This window comes from Equus asinus, chromosome 16 (assembly GCF_041296235.1).
Source record: "Equus asinus isolate D_3611 breed Donkey chromosome 16, EquAss-T2T_v2, whole genome shotgun sequence".
Lineage (NCBI taxonomy): Eukaryota > Metazoa > Chordata > Mammalia > Perissodactyla > Equidae > Equus > Equus asinus.
This window is the reverse complement of record NC_091805.1, coordinates 48,898,977-48,918,534: the sequence shown is the minus strand read 5'-3', so window position 1 is coordinate 48,918,534 and position 19,558 is coordinate 48,898,977. Positions and strand designations below refer to the sequence as shown.

General features: G+C 35.5%; 1 protein-coding gene across 4 annotated transcripts in view; it reads right to left on the bottom strand.

Annotated features, from left to right (window-relative positions):
- The window catches only part of MAN1A2 (mannosidase alpha class 1A member 2), a 196,087-nt gene that overhangs the window by 107,242 nt on the left and 69,287 nt on the right, over positions 1-19,558 (bottom strand). For all 4 annotated transcript variants that reach the window (XM_044749479.2, XM_014848270.3, XM_070487132.1 and 1 more), the window contains exons 4-5: positions 11,425-11,543; positions 7,646-7,726 (exon numbers count right to left, since the gene is read on the bottom strand). In XM_044749479.2, coding sequence (XP_044605414.1) covers positions 7,646-7,726; positions 11,425-11,543 — 200 coding nt within the window. The remainder of the gene's footprint in view (positions 1-7,645; positions 7,727-11,424; positions 11,544-19,558) is intronic.

The following is a 19,558-nucleotide window of genomic DNA, read 5'->3' as shown; positions in this document are numbered from 1 at the left end:
ATAAGTCAGAGGGAGAAAGTCAAATACCATATGATCTCACTCATAAATAGAAGATGGAAACAACAAACAAACACACAGAGACAGAGATTGGATTGGTGGTTACCAGAGGGAAGAGGGAAGGGGGGAGGTGGAAGAGGGGAGGGCAAAAGGGGTGATTAGGCACATGTGTATGGTGATGGATGGTAACTGGTCTTGGATGGTGAACATGATGTAATCTACACAGAAATTGAAATATAATGATGTACACCTGAAATTTACATAAAGTTATAAACGAATGTTACCTCAATAAAAAAAAAGAAAACTGCTGAAGAAGCAGTAGTTCATCCCTTTACTTCCTATGGCCAATATAGAAACTCAAAATGTTAGAAAGATACAATTATATTCTTGATGATTTAATAGTCAAAAAAAGAAAAAAAAAAAGACCTAGTGGATATGGTGGAAAACAAGCATGAAGACAATGAGGAATTTTAACAGAAAAAAGGAAAATGTAAAAGTCAAATGGAAATACCAGAAACAATTTTTTAAAAACTCAAGGTAACAGAGATGCAGAATGCCTTCAACAGGTTCCAAAGGAGATTCAACAGAGCTGAGAAAAAAATTAGCAAACTTGAAGACGGGTTTATAAAAATTACCCAAACTGGAACACAAGGAGAAAAAAAGCAGTGAGAGGGACAAAAAAAAAAAAGCAGTGAATTCAAGAACTCTGAGACAATCTCAAAAGGCCTATTTGTAATTGGAATCCCAGAAGAAGAGAAAGGAGGCAGAAAAAACATATGTAAAAGACAATGACCGAGGCTTTTTCAAAAATAAAGACATCAAACCATAGATCTAAGGATGTCAGAGAACCACAAGCAAGATAAATGAGTCCTACTCGCCCCTCCAAAAAAAGGGTAAGTAAAACCATTCAGACTCTTCATAAAAAAACAAAATATGAACGGAAAATCTTAAAGGCAGCCAAAGGACAAAGACGACATATGACATATAGTGGAACAAAGAGTTAAAGCAGACTTCTCATCACAAACTTTGCAAACTCTAAGACTTCAAAGGGTTGAAAGGGAAAACTGCCAACCGAAATTTCACATACAAAGAAAACATCTTTCAAAAATGAAGAAGAAATAAAGACCTTCAGAATAACAGAAATTGAGAGAATTCACTACCAGCAGACCTGCTTTACAAAAAATGTTAAAGGAAGCTCTCCACACAAAAGGAATATATACCAGACGGAAACCCGAACTACATAGAGAAATGAAAACCAACGAAAATGATTGAAAAGATTAAAAAAAGGCCTATTCTTTTCTTATTTTTAATAGCTCTAAATAATAATTGACCATCAAAAGCAAAAATTAGCAGCTATGTACAATGGGTTTTTAGCATTAAAAAAATGTATAATAACAAACAGCAACAAGCGGAAAAAAAAGAATTGAGAATATACTGTTGCAAGGTTCTTACAATACAAATGAAGCAGTATAATACTGATGGAAGGTAGACCAGGATTAATTAAAATGTACATAGTAAACAAAGGGCAACCACTAAAAAAACTTTAGGTATAAATAGGAAGTCAATCATAGAGATAAAATCGAATCACAAAAAATAATACAAATTTAGGCAGGAGAAAAGGAAAATAAGAATGAGGTACCAGATGGGACAAACAGAAAACAAATAAGTAGTAGATTTTAATATAACTGTATCAACAGTTATACTGAATGCAAATGGTCTAACACAAAGTAAAAACAGATTGCCAAATCTCTCTACAAGAAAACCAACTTAAAAGATAAAAACATATAGGTTAAAAGATATACCACGCAAACACTATCTAAAAGAAAGCCAGCGTGACTCTATCAGTATCAAACTAGACTTAAGAACAGTAAGTATGACCAGAGACAAAGAGAAAAATTAAAAAACAATAAAAGAATCAATTCACCAAAAAAACATAACAATCCTAAATGCGTACACATCTAAGAATAGACCTCCAACATACATAAAGTAAAAACTGATAGGACTGAAAGGAGAAACTGACAAATCCATGATTATAGTTGGAGGCTTCAAGACTTCTACTCAGTATTTGACAGAACAAGTAGACAGAAAATTGGTAAAACTACAGAAGATCTGAGCAACACTATTATCTAGCTTGACCTAATTGATATTTTAACCCAATCACGGCAGAATACACATACACATCCTTTCACACCTTCTTTATAAGATAGACCATATTCTGGCCCATGAAACAACCTTCAACAAATTCAATAGATTTGTTCTCTATTCACTGCCCATTGAACAATTAAACTCGAAATCAATAATAGAAAGATATCTTGAAAGTCCTCAAATATTGGGAAATTAAATGACACACTTCTAAATAGAGAATCAAAAAGAAAGTAAGAAGAGAAATTAGAAAATATTTTGAGTTAAAGGAAAATGAAAATATCAAAATTTACAGAATGCAGCTAAAAAAGGGCTGAGAAGCAAGCTTATGACATCAATACTTATACTTTAAAAAAAGAAAGTTGTCATATTAATGATCTAAGCTCCAAACGTAAGAAACTAGAAAAAAAGAGCAACTTAACCCCAAACAGAAGGAAGTAAATAAAGATAAAAGCAGAAATTAATAAAATTGAATGCACAAAAACAGTGAAAAATTAATAAAACCAAATATGAGTTCTTTGAAAAGAATATTATTTATATTGTATTGTAACTAATATTGTAATATTAATATACCTGTAGTCAGACCAACAAAAAAAGAGAAGATGAAATAGGGGATATTACTAAAGATCCTACGGATATGACAAGGATAATAAAAGAATATAACAAGCAACTTTATGTCCACAAATTAGACAACTTAAGGAAACAAATTCCCTGAAATACACAAACTAAAAAAGCCACACAAACTACAAAAACCACTCAGGAAGAAACAACCTGAACAGTACTATATCTACTGAAAAAACTGAATACCTTTTAAACTTAGGAGGAAAAACAAAAACAAAAACTCCAACCCCACGTGGCTTCACTGAGGAATTCTACCAAACATTTAAGGAAAAAATAATACAAATTATACACAAACTTCTCCAGTTAAAAAAAAAAAAGGAAACAATTCCTAATTCATTTTGTGAGGTCAGCATTACTCAAACAAAATATACACATACACACACAAACATATTAAAAGAAAACTTAGATCAATATTCTACATGAACACAGATGCAAAAAATTATCAACAATACATTACTAAATCAATTCCAGCAATATATAAAAAGGATAATACACCATGACCAAGTGGGGTTTCTTCCCAAAAATGCAAGGTTGGTATGACATTAAAAAATCAATCAATGTAATTCATAATATCAACAGATAAAGAGGAAACATCATATAATCATCTTATTAAATGCCATAAAAACATTTGATAACATTCAACATCCATTCATGATAAAAAAAAAAATCTCAGAAAGGAACTTCTTCAGGATGACAAAGGGAATCTACAAAAAACCTATCACTAACATTAGGGTTAATGGTGAAAAGACTAAATGCTCTTCCCCTAAGATCAGGAACCAAGCAAGGATGTCCACTCTCACCACTCCCATTCAACTTCATAGTGGAGGTTCTAGGCAATGCAGTAAGGCAAGAAAAAGCAATAAAAGAACCACACAAATAAAACTGTTCTCTATACAGAGAAATAAAATATCTCTATTCACTGATGACACGCTTGTTTACAAAGAAATTCCCAAAGAATCTACTAAAATCTATTTAAAAGTGACTAGAATTAATTAGTGAATTTAGGAAAATCTCAGGGTACAAGGTCAATATAAAAATCAATTGTATATTGCACAACAATGTGAATGGTCTCTCTTTTTTTTTTTTTTTTGGTGAGGAAGATTGGCCCTGAGCTAACATCTGTTGCCAAGCTTCCTCTTTTTGCTTGAGGAAGACTGTTGCTGAGCTAGATCTGTGCCAATCTTCCTCCATTTTGTATATGGGATGCTGCCACAGCATGGCTTAATGAGTGGTGCATAGGTCTGTGCCCAGGCTCCCAACCAGTGAACCCCAGGCCACTGAAGGACAGCACATGAACTTAACCACTACACCACTAGGCCAGCCCCTGAATGTTGCTTTAATGTTACTAAACTGTATGCTTTTAAAAGGTTAAATGGAAAATTTTACGTTATGTACGTTTTACCAAAATTTTTCTTAAATGATAATATCAGGAGGTTATCTATAGAGAAACAAAATGCCTTGAGCCAGCTGAAAACTAAGTCTTTATTAAAAGTTTTTTTAGTCACTTGTATTTATAGATACTGGCAATGTATAATTGGAAATTGAAATTAAAAAATATTGTGCCACTTTTAACAGCACCACAAAACATAAAATAGGTATAAATCTATCAAAACATGTACAAGATCTGTATGCTAAAAACTAGAAACACCAACGAGGAAAATTAAAGAAGCAGTAAATAAATAGAGGGATATATTATGTTCATAAAGTGGAAAGCTCAATATGGTTAAGACACCAATTTTCCCTAAACTTAACTATAAATGCAATGTAATTCCATCCAAATCCAGGAGGACATTTGTAGAAATCAGCAAACTGGTTCTAGAATTTATATAGAAAATAAAAGTAACTAGAATAGCCAAAACAACTTTGAAAAGGAGCAAAGCCAGAGAACTCAAACACACTGATTTCAAGACTTTCCATAAAGCCATTATAATGAACACAGTGCGATAATGGCAAACAGACAGTCACACAGATCACCAGAACAGAGTCTAGAAGGAGACCCACACTCGGTCAACTGATTTCAATAAAGGTTCAAACCCAATTAAATAGGGAAAAGATAGTCTTTTCAACAAATGGTGTTAGAATTTCTGAATATCCATATGGAAAGAAATGAAGCTCAACCTATACCTCAGAGCATACATAGAATTTAACTTAAAATGGACTACAGATTTAAAAGTAAAAGTAAAGTAAAACTACAATACTGTTAGAAGAAAACGTAACAGAAAATCTTTGTGAGCCTGGATTAGGCAAACAGTTCTTAAATATAATACCAAAAGCATGAACCATAAAAGATAAAACTAATAAACTGGACTTCTTCAAGATGTAACAACTTCAGTTCTTCACAAGATACTGCTAAGTCACTGAAAAGATAAGCTACAGACAGGGAGAAAATATTTGCAAACACATAGTGATAAAATATCTATACCCAGATTATACAAAGAACTCTCAAAATTCAGTAAGAAAACAAACAAAAAATGTTAATGGCCAAAAATTTGAACAGACAAATAAAGAAGATATATGGATGGTAAATAAGCACAGGAAAAGGTGCTCAACATCATTTGTCATTAGAGAAAAGCAAAATGAAAAGAAGATACTACTACACACCTATTAGAATAGCTAAAAATAATAAAGAAACTCACAATATCAAGACAACTATTGGATGGAAGGCAACTACTGGAAAAGAGTCTGGCAGTTTCTTCCAAAGTTAAATATATACTTACTATTTGATGCAGCAATGCCACTTCTTGATATTTACCCAAGAGAAATGAAAATTTATGGTCTTACAGAAATCTACAGGCAAATGTTTATAGTAGCTTTACTCACAATCTCCAAAACTAAAAACAAATCCATTGGTGAATGGATAAACTGACTTACATCCACACAATGGAATACCACATGGCAGTAAAAAGAAATGAACTAATAAATACATCAATAAATCTCAAATGCACTGTGCTACTTGAAAGAACCCAGTATTCCTAACTGTAGGGACAGAAAACAGATCAGTACTTACCAGAGGCCGGCAGTAGGGGATGGGGTGACTGTAATATGGTAAAAGGGAATTTTCTGGCACGATAAGAATTCTTCTATACCTTGATTGCGCTGGTGGTTTCTAGACTGTATGTACTGTCAAAACTCATAGAGGTATACACTAAAATGGGTGAATTGTGCTCTATGTAATAATAGGCAATACCTCAGTAAGCCTGACAAAAAAATCCTATCAATAAATTTACAGGAGCTGGCCCCGTGGCCAAGTGGTTAAGTTCGAGCGCTCCACTGCAGGCGGCCCAGTGTTTCGTCGGTTCGAATCCTGGGCACGGACATGGCACTGCTCATCAAGCCACACCGAGGCGGCATCCCACATGCCACAACTAGAAGGACCCACAACTAAAAATATACAACTATGTACCGGGGGGCTTTGGGGAGAAAAAGGAAAAAATAAAATCTTAAAAAATAATAATAAATAAATAAATAAATAAATAAATTTACAATGATTTTATTCATATAAGTTAGGTCAGAGTTTCTCAAAGTATGGAACCACCACTTCCAAAATCTCCTTTAATAAGGAGTACTTGATAGAAATAAATAATGGTCTCCACACCAAACCAACTGAATCACAGTCCTGTGGGTAGGACTCGGAATCTCCACTTTCATAAGACACCCTATGTGATTCCGATACATACTGAAGTTTGAAAAACTCTTCATCAGAGCATAAATCACTCTTTTTTTATTTTATTAAATGTGAACTGAAGTGTCCTGACAATAGACAGATAGCTTGGAGGTTTAACCAAGTCCCATAATAAAGTCTAACAGTAAAATTACACAATAAATGTTATTTATCTAATATTATCTATTAAATATCAGCATCTTCAAACATAGTTCTTCTAAAAAACAGTAGTACATGAATACCTCACTCTTTCACACACAAGCAAAGACAGATGAAATAAGATTAAATATAAGCATATAAAATCACAAAATCCAGAAGAAAAATGAGGATTTCTGTTTTGTAATAACACAGACATAGGGAAGGCTTTCTAAGGACCAAGGTCTAGAAGTTTTAAAGGAAAAAATCCTAAAAACGACTACTTTAAAGTTAACCACACAAAACAAAACAAAAGTAAAGACAACATAGAAACCCATCTTTACAATACATACAACAAAAGATGAATTTTCTTAAATTTGCAAAGAGCTCTTACAATCATTTAGACTAACCAATTAAATATATAGGCTAAGTAGTTTCTCAGAAAATGAAATAGAAATGACTTAGAATCTCTTCCTTTAGTTTCTTTCTCCCACTCTCCAATCCCATCCTTTAACCCACCTGAGTAGTAAAAAGGATTTTCCCACACCCACTTCTCCATCACCATAGGTCTCAAGTGTGTCTGTGTGTATTACACCAAGACTTCCAGAAAGGAGGATTCAGAGTTCTTGTTATATTTTGTTTTTTTTAATATGTAGCAACAAATTCAATTTCTAAACAGGCAGTTTTATTAATTAATATTTGGTCTTAGGAGGATCCATAGTCATTCTTCCTGATTCATTCCCTAATTCAGGTCTTCTTAATTTCTTTTCTCCCTTTGTTTCAACCATGTAATTAACTGCAACGGCAAAATTCTGGAGAAGGATTGCTCCTGCAAAGGAGACGTGGTGCACATAAAGCTGGGATGTGTGATAAATTTATGTTTGACTGAGATTCTCAAAATGGAAAAATCATTATTCCCAAGAAACAGTTCTACCTGAAGCATCCACCTCTTTCAGCAAACCTTTAGATTACTTCAATATTAGACAATTCAGAAAAACAATATGCTGCTAGCGAAATTTTTCGTTTTATTAAATCCTATTCACAACTCCTTTCCCCAAAACAAACAAAATATTACTTGATTTTGCTTACCTCCTCTCCTGAAAGATAATATGCTGAAAGGAGGCCTCCAATAAATCGAATGTTGACTTCAAACACAGACACCTCTGAATTCTGTGAAAACATAGTGACAATATTCACACATACATAAAGCTTTACAGTTTGCAAAATATTTTCAATACTTCATACACTTCTCTCAAACATCCCGTGGAGAATGTTTTTTCTGCTTTCTACATCTTCACTTCTCATCCAACTGCAATCTCACCTCCCGTTTGTTAATGTTACTGAAGCTCCTCTATTATTACCGTCACCACAGCTTCCTAACTGCCAAAACCAATGGGCCATTTTCATGTACAGATTATTGTGAAATTATCAAGATACTGGATGCTGTTAACTATTCTCCCTTCCTCATGAAATCCTCCACTTCTTGAATTCCGGAGTAGCACCCTCTCTTCTGGTCCCCTCCCTTCTGTTCTATCACTACAGTACACTGTCCATTTTAGTCCTCTCTCTCCTCATGAATTTTAAATACTTTTCCTGGTACATATAATAACAATAAATGTTAAAGGAGGCACCAAAAATAATGGTAGGATGATGGATTTTTCAGTTAATAATGCTGAGAAAACTGGCTCCTAGGTAAGAAATTAATTTGGATACTCATTTCACATATATGTTAAAATGAAATCCAAATGATTTAGAAATAAATGTAGAAAAATTACAACAAAAAACAGAAAAAATGTGACAGTATATAAACTTTCTTGAGAAAACAAGCACTTGGTAAGCATAAAATCAATAGTATTTATTGATAATAAATGATGAAAGACTGAATGTTCCCATAACACACATTACTTATAAGAAAAAAATCATGAACAAAATTAACAGGCAAACAACAAACAGAAGGAAATTTGCCACAAATATAGCACTATTAATAAACTTACTATATAGAGCCTATATTCTTGTATTTAGATATGCATATAAATATTGCCAAAAAAAATTCTAATACATGGAAAGAAAAGTAGAAGTGACAGAGAATATGATCAAAGAATCCACAGATTATACACAATTGACTAATATAAAAATAACACTCATAATTAATATTTAATGAAAATTAAAAGGAAATATATATTACCCTGAAGTCTTTTCAACACTCATAGGCAGAACACATCACTTGCTAACACAAGTCTATTTTTCTAAGATAGAATGTCCACAATATGCTGTCATGTTTTAGTAACAGAACTGTCAATCCACCCCATCCTTGAAAGCAAAGTGCTTTCTATTACTTCATATATTCCCAATATATAGCATACTGCAGGGCACACAGCAGACATTCACTAAATACACAGAGGAAGAGAAAAAGCAAGGAGGGCCTCTATCACTCACCAGAACAATAACCCTCTATCCAGTTTCCCTGCTTCCATCCTTACCCTCTTGCCTACACTCTATTCATTCAGCACCCCATAGCTAGAGTAAGCCTTGTAAATCTTAAGTCAGTCTAGGTTCCTACTCTGTGCAAACCCTTACAACGATCTCTGGTTACACTCAAGAGTAAAATGACTGATAAAATCCAACATAATCAGATTCCCCACAACCTCTCAGATGTCATCGCCTACCAATATCCCTTTGACTCACTTTATGATTACCAAACGGGTCTACCCACTATTGCAGAATTGTCAAACTCACTCCTGTGTCAGGCTTCACATTGGGAGTTGGTTCCAGGTTACAGTTCCCCTCCCACACATACATATTCCCCAAATCAGTCTCATTGCGGCCCTTAGAGATACCGAACTCTAGCTAGGTGTCCCCTCCTCAGAGGTCTGAGTCCCAGCTTTGAGAGAGCCCTTCTAAGAACCCCTAAGACACCAGAAACAGAGTTCCAAACTACTAAATTTTAATGATTCCAACCTCTTCCCATTGTTCTCAAAGTGCCAGGGGTGGTAGCTGTTTACTGTAGTTACTATCTCTTGTAATACCACAATATTCCCTTTGCAGTTCCTCATTACTTGGTTAACAATTTAAACATTAAATCCTCTAATTAAAATAAATAGTATAGTTCTGGTTCCTGATTGAGCCAACCAATACAATGATATGCCAGTGAATTATTAGACATAATAAAGCTGTCATGTTAATGAACAGGAGTATTTGAAATTGCACTGATACCAATTCTCTCCAATTTAATCCATAAATTTAATGCAATCCTCATCAAAATTTCAATGCACTTTTATGGAGCTTAAAAGAATAAAGAATTACTAAGATAATTTCCTAGTAGAACAAGATCAGATATCAAGATTCAGATATAGATATCAAGCTTCTTATAAAAATACTGTAGTTAAGATAGTTTAATACTGATGTAGGGATAAAGAGAAAAGTCAGTAGAAAAGAATAGACTAATATGACTAATATATGACTAATGTGGCATGTACAAAAAGTAGAGAATTAAATGGTGCTATGAGCAATTAATAGTTGCCTATCTCACCCTACATACAAAATCAATTTCATATAGATTAAAGACCTAAACGCAAAAGCAAAACTTTAAAACGTTTAGAATTAAATATAGGAATATATCTTCATGACTTTGGAGTAGGGATTTCTTAATACAAAAAGCACAATCTATAAGGGCTAAGTAGCTATCCAGAAAAAAAAAAAGAGACTACATTTCCCAGTCTCCCTTTACAGTAAGGTGGAGACATATGAGTAAGATCCACTGAGGAGGATACAAGCAAAAATGGCGCAACCAACTCCTGAGAAGTGCTCTTAAAAGAACAGTCACATATCTTTCCTCTGTCCCTTCCTCCTTTCTGAAACTGGAAGGTTTATCCACCTTCTCCTGAGGAACCATTTTGAACCATGAAACTGACAGAGCAACAAGACAAAGGATCCTAGGTCCTTGGTCCTCAAGGAGCGACCCACACCAGCCCTACAGTGCTTACCTCCGTACTTGATCTGCATGAGAGAGAAAAACACCTATCTTGTTTAAGCTATTTTATGTTGGATTTTCCACCATTCATAGCCAAACCTAAACCTAATTGATAATAAAAACTGCTCTAATTGAGATATGTCCAAAATACTAAAATAATATAAAAGAAAGTAATCAGTCTTTATCTACCTTGGCATCAGGAGAGGCATCAGAGAAGAAATAATTATGGATTTAAATCACAACTTGAATCATGCTGAGTCAGCCAAAGAGAAAAAGTCAGAGAGGAGTGACTTCTGACTCCACTCAGAAGGAAGAGCAAACACAAACATCACGGAAGGTGATAATGAATAAGACAAAACAGCCCACACATCTTCTAGGTGAAGACTAACAAAAATGAAAATAATTGATACCATTTACTGAACACTTAATATGTACCAGATTATCTCAAATAATCCTCACAATATTGTAATGGGATAGAAATTTTATGACAGGTTTAGGAAGAATAAGGAACTTTCCCAAGTAGCACTAGATTGTAGCTGTGCTGAGCTTCAAAACCTAAGCAGTACCACTCGACAGCTATGCCAAAATGCTGGAAGGATGGGCATAGGCCTAATTATGGAGGCTCATCAAAGCTGTGCTAAATCACTGAGTCTTCAAAAAATTAAGAAAATATTTATTAGTTATAAAGTATTTTATGGTTTCCTGATATTTCTAATTCAATGTGTTTTTCTCCCTAACTATTGCCTTAACACAGTGCCTCAAAGGATTAGGGGAAGAAAAGTAAAAGAAGAAAGGGGACTTAGGATTTCCTTAAATTGCTAGTATAATGCTCAAAACTACTATTGTTAGACACTGTCTTTTCACAGTCAATCTAAGAAATTATCAATTGTATACTCACCACACTGAAATCAAGGTTGTCTTCAATCCATTTTTGCCCATCTCGGAATTCATCAAGAAGTCCCATGATATAAAGGGTATCCAAAGCATCTACTATGGTGGCACCCATTTGTGAACTTCCTATATTTGGGGGAAGAAAACTGAAATTAAAAAGATAGCCTTTGTAAAAGGTCTATTTTAATTTTTTTTTATTTATTATTTTTTTTGAGGAAGATTAGCCCTGAGCTAGCTATTGCCAACTCTCCCCTTTTTGCTGAGGAAGACTGGCCCTGAGCCAACATCCATGCCCATCTTCCTCTACTTTATATGTGGGACACCTACCACAGCACGGCTTTTGCCAAGCGGTGCCATGTCCACACCTGGGATCCAAATCGGTGAACCCCAGGCTGCCGAGAAGTGGAACATGCGAACTTAACCACTGCGCCACCAGGCCAGTCCCATTAATTTTTTATATACACAAAGTAAATCAAAGTAGAAATATAAGGACCAAAAAGAATACCCAACATGGTTCACTTTTCCACAAGAATAGATAATATACATTGTTTAATATATTTTCCTAAAGATGACAAATTGATATCTAACAGGAAGATAAAGGAAAACCAAAGTTATAATTCTCCTCAATTTTCTTCCTGGTCAGAATATGAGCTATCTGTCTACTCAACTGAGACAGGTACAAAAAGAGGATTAATTCAAGAAATGGGGAGGGTGGTTCAAGATGATAATAAGTCCTAAGACAACCATGCTTTTCTAGTTCAAACTCATAAAAAGGGCAAAAAATATACTTAAAAATAATAATAAAATACAGCAAGGCTAGAAAACCACAGTGGAACAATAACTATAATAATCCTTAACAATCAAAAAGCAGATAGATCATACTGAAAAAGTAAGTCATAAAACAAAATGTGAGTAGAGAAAATCAAATTAATAAGATCTACTCATCTTCAAGAAAGATATAATCCTGATCTTAAAGGAAATATTTCAGAAAGGTAGGAACTAATTCAACAAAGCTGGTCCAAATGATATCAAAACTAGATACTGTAAACACATGACAAGAAAACAGGCCAACCTTACTAATGAATATAAGGCAGAAATCCTGAATAAAATACTAGCAAAACAAATTTAGCAGCATAGTAAAAAATAAATAACTGGGAGCAGATGGGTCCTCCCCAACCCAGGAAATGCAATTATTATTTCTATCTTCTGAGAATAAAATCATCCACACAGTTTCCTATCTACATAACTTTACTATTATACTGTCTTCATCAACATGAGTTTACTGTTCCAGAAGACACTTGCCCAGAAAGATAAAACTTACAAAATAAGTTTATTGTTCGTTCCAGGAACTTCCTAAAGACCCAGAAACTCCTCAACAGAAAGTACCAAATGATGGCTTACACTCTAAACCTATGAACTTCTTGCCTCTAAATTCTCCACTTACCAATCCTAAATTATTATACCATCATCCTTACCCAATCATAACCAACGATCCTGCCTGCCCCCCAGCCAACTGAAGGGTCCATGTTAAACTAGACTTAAAATCTCAATAAATACCTCAACTTTGGCCTTTCTTGTCTGACAGGCTACCAAGGCTCTGGTGAAGTAGTGGTCTTCATTAACATAGTAAGCATTAAACTCAGCTTTGTCTTATCAACAAGTTACCTTGGCGATATTTTAGGAGTCAGCATTCGACATCACTTAGTCCATATTTTTCCATTTACTATTCTTTCTTTTCTTTCCTTTTTTCTTCCATTCCTTTTTCTACTGGGTAAATAGTCTTTTCTTTTGATGGTTTAAAGCTATACAAATTTGTTCTTATAATGGTTGTCCTTAACTTACATCACATTTTCTTGTTCATATGCTCCTAATAATTTCTTCAACTTATCAATAAGTACATTTTCCTTCTAACAAGACAAGTGCTCCACCATACGCTGATGAATTCCTTGGTCTTCTCCTCACTCAGTTTCCTTCATGTTGCTATTAACTAGAACATTTGTTCCGACTTATTACAGACATAGTTTCCTGTTACTTTTCTTGTTCCTCAGCTTTTTATTAAGATAATAAAAACTTTATCAAGACATTTAATCATCCATATATCCGTATCTTTTGAATAATCACTTGAATATGTATCTCTTTTTATCAGTATTTCATCCAAAACATTTATCATGTTTATTTTAAATCCTTAAGAATACCTATTTTTGTTCTTATTTCAGTTTTTATAGGTAGTTATGCTTCTCAGTTCTCTAGTTATTTATTTAGTCCTCTAAGTGCATATTCCTCTAAAGTGCTGACTACTCCGGAAAGGAACAAGGCCTGAACCCACCTATTTTGTACCAACTCTGGTTAGTTCCACAAGGAGAGGTTCATGCCACGAGCTAAAGCCCAAGGACCGAAAAGGCAAAACTGAAATTACTGGCTGGCACTATGAGTATTTACCTAGACAACTCAAAATTTCAACTGGAAAAAATTAAAAGGTCTAAACTACCTGTGGGTCAGATAAGAAGTGAAACATGACATTGCAGAATATATAAAACACTTATAAAAATTTATTATGAGAACATAGGAATCAACTAAAGCAGTTCTCAGAGAAAAACTCCTACTTGAAATTGTATATTATTTAATAAGAAGAAATGAAAATAATTGAAGTGACATCATTCTACAAAGGAAGTAAGAAAAAGAATGATAAACTTGAACAACAGACTAGAAGAATCAGAAAAACTAAAGACAGAAATTAATGAATTAGAAATGAAGAAAAGGGGAGCAAAATGGCGGGGTGAGGTGACCCGGGATTCTCTCCCCTCCAAAATACAACAAAGGATTGGAAAAACTGAATTTCAGAGAATAAAACTAAGGCCAACATGCTAGAGACCTACAATAACAAGAAGGTGGAGATCATAAACGTTGCTGACAGCCTCAGAGGCGCTGGAATGGGTAGGAGAGAAGGTCGCTCCCCCAGCTAGAGTCTGCCATCACTGCTGCGGGGTTCCGGGAAGGAGCAGGGGGAGGGGCCATGTACCGGGGGATCATCGAGGACTCCTGCCGCTGGTTCACTGGAAACCCGCTGACGAGGGAAAGCTTCCGTTTGCGGGGACCCCATAAACCCAGGGCCTCGGGAGACCAGAGAACAGAACTGATCTGAATCCAGATCGGCACTGGAGAATAGCAGCCCCTCCCTCCCATCAAAGCTACTGGTTGCGGCCATCTTGCCCGAAGGCACAGAGCTCAGAACATGCGGCTCTCAACCCCCATCTAGTGGTGACAGGCTGTAACTGCAACCGAATTCTACCACCATGCGAAAAAACCGCACCTCTACCATCCAGCAATTTATAAAAGCCCCAGACCAGAAGGAAAACAATAAAAACATAGAATTAAGTCCTGAGGACTTGGAATTAGGTAAACTAAGTGATAATGAGTTCACAGCAGCTATAATCAAAAAAATCAATGAGGTAGAGAGAAAGATAGAGAAACAAGCCAATGAGTTCTGGAGTTACTTCACAAAAGAGATTGAAATCATAAAGAAGAGTCAAACAGAATTACTAGAGAAGAAAAACACAATGGCCCAGATAAAACAGAATACGGATTCCCTGAATGCCCGTGTAGACACCACAGAAGAGCAAATTAACATAATTGAAGATAGACAGGCTGAATGGCTCCAGACAGAGGAAGGAAGAGAACTAAGAATTTAAAAAAACGAGGAAAATCTTCGAGAGGTAGTGGATTCAACGAGTAAGAACTTAAGGATCATAAGAATTCCCGAGAACGTGAAAAAGGAAAATGAAGCAGAAAGTGTGCTTAACGAAATTATTGAAGAGAACTTCCCAAATCTAGGGATTGACAGAGAAATGTGTATAGAAGAAGCTTTCAGATCTCCTAGATTTGTCAATGTAAAAAGACCTACAGCAAGGCACATAGTAGTACACTTGGCAAGAAGGAAAGATAAAGAAAGAATACTCAGGGAAGTAAGAAAAAAGAAGAGAATAACCTATAAAGGAGCCCCTATCAGACTGTCAGTGGATTTCTCTACAGAAACCCTACAAGCTAGGAGAGAATGGAGTGACATATTCAAAGCTTTAAAAGATAAAAATCTTCAGCAAAGAATACTCTATCCAGCAAGAATTTCCTTCAAATATGAGGGAGAAATTAAATCTTTTCCAGACAAACAAAAGTTGAGAGAATTTGTAACTAAAAGCCCTCCACTACAAGAAATCCTCAAGAAGGCTCTCATACCTGAAAAAAGAAAAAAGGGAGAAAGGGGTCACAATACACAGACTAGGGAGACCGATGGATAGAACCAGAACAGGATAGCAAATATTCAACTATAGCATTAGGGTAGAGGTAAGGAAACCACCAAAGCAAGGATGATCTTGTCACTCTAACTACAAATTCATTACACGAGTTGGAATAAGAAATGAAAATAATTATTTAGGAGGGGAAGAGCAAAGGGTCTAAATCAGTATTGGCCAAGTAAGTAAGAGACCACCAGAGAATAGACTATATTATACACGAGATTCTAAATACAAGCTTCAGGGTAGACACTAAAATAAAGTACAGAACAGAGTCACAAATCATAAATAAGGAAAAATCTAAGAAACCCAGCATAAGAAATTGCAGTATTAAATGGGTAGGCTAAAGCACACAGGAAAAGAAATGCAGGAAAACAAGATAATGAGCGACAGATTGACAGCATTAAGTCCACATGCATCAATAATCACTCTCAATGTGAAGGGATTGAACTCTCCAATAAAAAGACACAAAGTGGCATAATGGATTAAAGAACAAGATCCAACAATTTGTTGCCTCCAAGAAACACACCTCAGCCCCAAGGACAAACACAGGCTCAGGGTGAAGGGGTGGAGGACAATACTTCAAGCTAATAGCAAGGAAAAAAAGGCAGGTGTTGCAATTCTTACATCAGAGAAGTGGATTTCAAAATAAGACAGGGAAACAGAGACATAGAGGGACAATATATAATGATCAAAGGGACACTTCATCAAGAAGAAATAACGCTTATAAATATCTATGCACCCAACACAGGAGCACCAAGATTCATAAAGCAACTATTAACAGACCTAAAGGAAAATGTTAAAAAACAACACAATAACAGTAGGGGACCTCAACACTCCACTCACATAAACTGACAGATCATCCAGACAGAAAATCAACAAGGAAATAGGGGAGTTAAATGAAAAACTAAAACAATTGGACTTAATAGACATATATAGATCACTCCACCCTGAAAGAGCTGAATACACATTCTTCTGAAGTGCACATGGAACATTCTCAAGGATAGACCATATGTTGGGAAACAAGGCAAGCCTCTACAAATTTAAAAAAATTGAAATAATAACAAGCATCTTGTCCGATCATAATACTATAAGGCTAGAAATTAATTACAAGAAAAAAGCTGAGAAACCCACAAAGATGTGGAGACTAAACAACACACTACTGAACAAGCAATGGATCATTGAAGAAATTAAAGAAGAAATAAAAAAATACCTGGAAACAAATGAAAATGATAGCATGCCCTACCAACTCATATGGGATACAGCAAAAGCTGTATTAAGAGGAAAATTCATCGCAATACAGGCACATCTTAACAAACAAGAAAAATCCCAAATAAGCAACCCTTAAGCACACCTAACTGAACTAGAGAAAAAAGAACAAATGAAGCCCAAAGTCAGCAGAAGGAGAGAAATAATAAAAATCACAGCAGAAATAAATACTATTGAAATGAAAAAGGCAGTAGAAAGGAACAATGAAACAAAGAGCTGGTTTTTTGAGAAGATAAATAAAATTGACAACCCCCTAGCCAGGCTTACAAAGAAAAAATGGGAGAAAGCTGAAATAAACAAAATCAGAAATGAGCGAGGAGAAATAACAACAGACTCTGCAGAAATACAACAGATTATAAGAGAATACTACAAAAAACTATATGCCAACAGAATGGATAACCTAGAGGAAATGGATAAATTCTTGGACTCCTACAATCTCCCAAAGCTCACTCAAGAAGAGGCAGACAATTTGAACAGACCAATCACAAGGAAAGAGATTGAAACAGCAATCAAAAACATCCCAAAGAATAAAAACCCAAGACCAGATGGCTTTCCTGGGGAATTCTACCAAACTTTCAGAGAGGATTTAAATACCTATCCTTTTCAAGCTATTTCAAAAGATTAGGGAAGATGGAACACTTCCTAACACATTCTATGAGGCCAACATCACGCTGATACCAAAGCCTGACAAGGACACCATGAAAAAAGAGAAATAGAGGCCAATATCACTGATGAACATAGATGTAAAAGTTCTAAACAAAATTTTGGCAACCAGAATTCAGCAATTCATCAAAAGGATCATACATCAGGATCAGGTGGGATTCATACCAGGGACACAGGGATGGTTCAACATCCGCAAATCAATCAACGTGATACACCACATCAACAAACTGAGGAATAAAAACCACACGATCATCTCAATAGATGCAGAGAAGGCATTTGACAAGATCCAACAGCCATTTATGATAAAAACTCTGAACAAAATGGGCATAGAAGGAAACTACCTCAATATAATAGAGGCCATATATGACAAACCCATAGCCAACATCATACTCAATGGGCAAAAACTGAACCCCATCCCCCTGAAAACAGGAACGAGACAAGGATGCCCTCTATCACCACTCTTATTTAACATAGTACTGGAGGTCCTGGCCAGAGCAATCAGACAAGAAAAAGGAATGAAAGGAATCCAAATAGGGAGGGAAGAAGTGAAACTCTGGCTGTTTGCAGACAACATGATCTTATATATAGAAAACCCCAAAGAATCCATTGGGAAACTATTAGAAGTAATCAACAACTACAGCAAAGTTGCAGGGTACAAAATCAATTCGCATAAATCAGTAGGATTTCTATACTCCAGTAATGAACTAACAGAAAAAGAACTCAAGAACACAATACCATTCACAATCGCAACAAAAGGAATAAAATACCTTGGGGTAAATTTAACTAAGGAAGTGAAGGACCTATATCATGAAAATTACAAGGCCTTTCTGAGAGAACTGGATGACGACATAAGGAGATGGAAAGACATTCCATGTACATGGATTGGAAGAATAAACATAGTTAAAATGTCCGTTCTACCTAAAGCAATCTACAGATTCAACGCCATCCCAATCAGAATCCCAGTGACATTCTTTACAGAATTAGAACAAAGAATCCTAAAATTCATATGGGGCAACAAAAGACCCCGAATTTCTAAAGCAATCCTGAGAAAAAAGAACAACACGTGAGGCATCACAATCCCTGACTTCAAAACATACTACAAAGCTACAGTAATCAAAACAGCATGGTACTGGTACAAAAACAGGTGCACAGATCAATGGAACAGAACTGAAAGCCCAGAAATAAAACCACACATCTATGGACAGCTTATTTCCAACAAAGGAGCTGAGGGCATACAATGGAGAAACGAAAGTCTTTTCAACAAATGGTGCTGGGAAAACTGGAAAGCAACATGTAAAAGAATGAAAATTGACCATTCTTTTTCACCATTCACCAAAATAAACTCAAAATGGATCAAAGACCTAAAGGTGAGACCTGAAACCATAAGACTTCTAGAAGAAAACGTAGGCAGTACACTCTTTGACATCAGTATTAAAAGGATCTTTTCGGACACCATGCCTTCTCAGAGAAGGGAAACAATAGAAAGAATAAACAAATGGGACTTCATCAGACTCAAGAGCTTCTTCAAGGCAAATGAAAACAGGATTGAAACAAAAAAACAACCCACTACCTGGGAAAAAATATTTGCAAGTCATATATCTGACAAAGGCTTAATATCCATAATATATAAAGAACTCTCACAACTCAACAACAAAAAATCAAACAACCCAATCAAAAAATGGGCTGGAGACATGAAGAGACATTTCTCCAAAGAAGATATACGGATGGCCAAGAGGCACATGAAAAGATGCTCATCATCACTTATCATCAGGGAAATGCAAATCAAAACTACACTAAGATAGGGGCTGGACCCGTGACCAAGTGGTTAGGTTCGCGCGCTCCGCTGCAGGCGGCCCAGTGTTTCGTCGGTTCAAATCCTGGGCGCGGACATGGCACTGCTCGTCAGACCACGCTGAGGCAGCG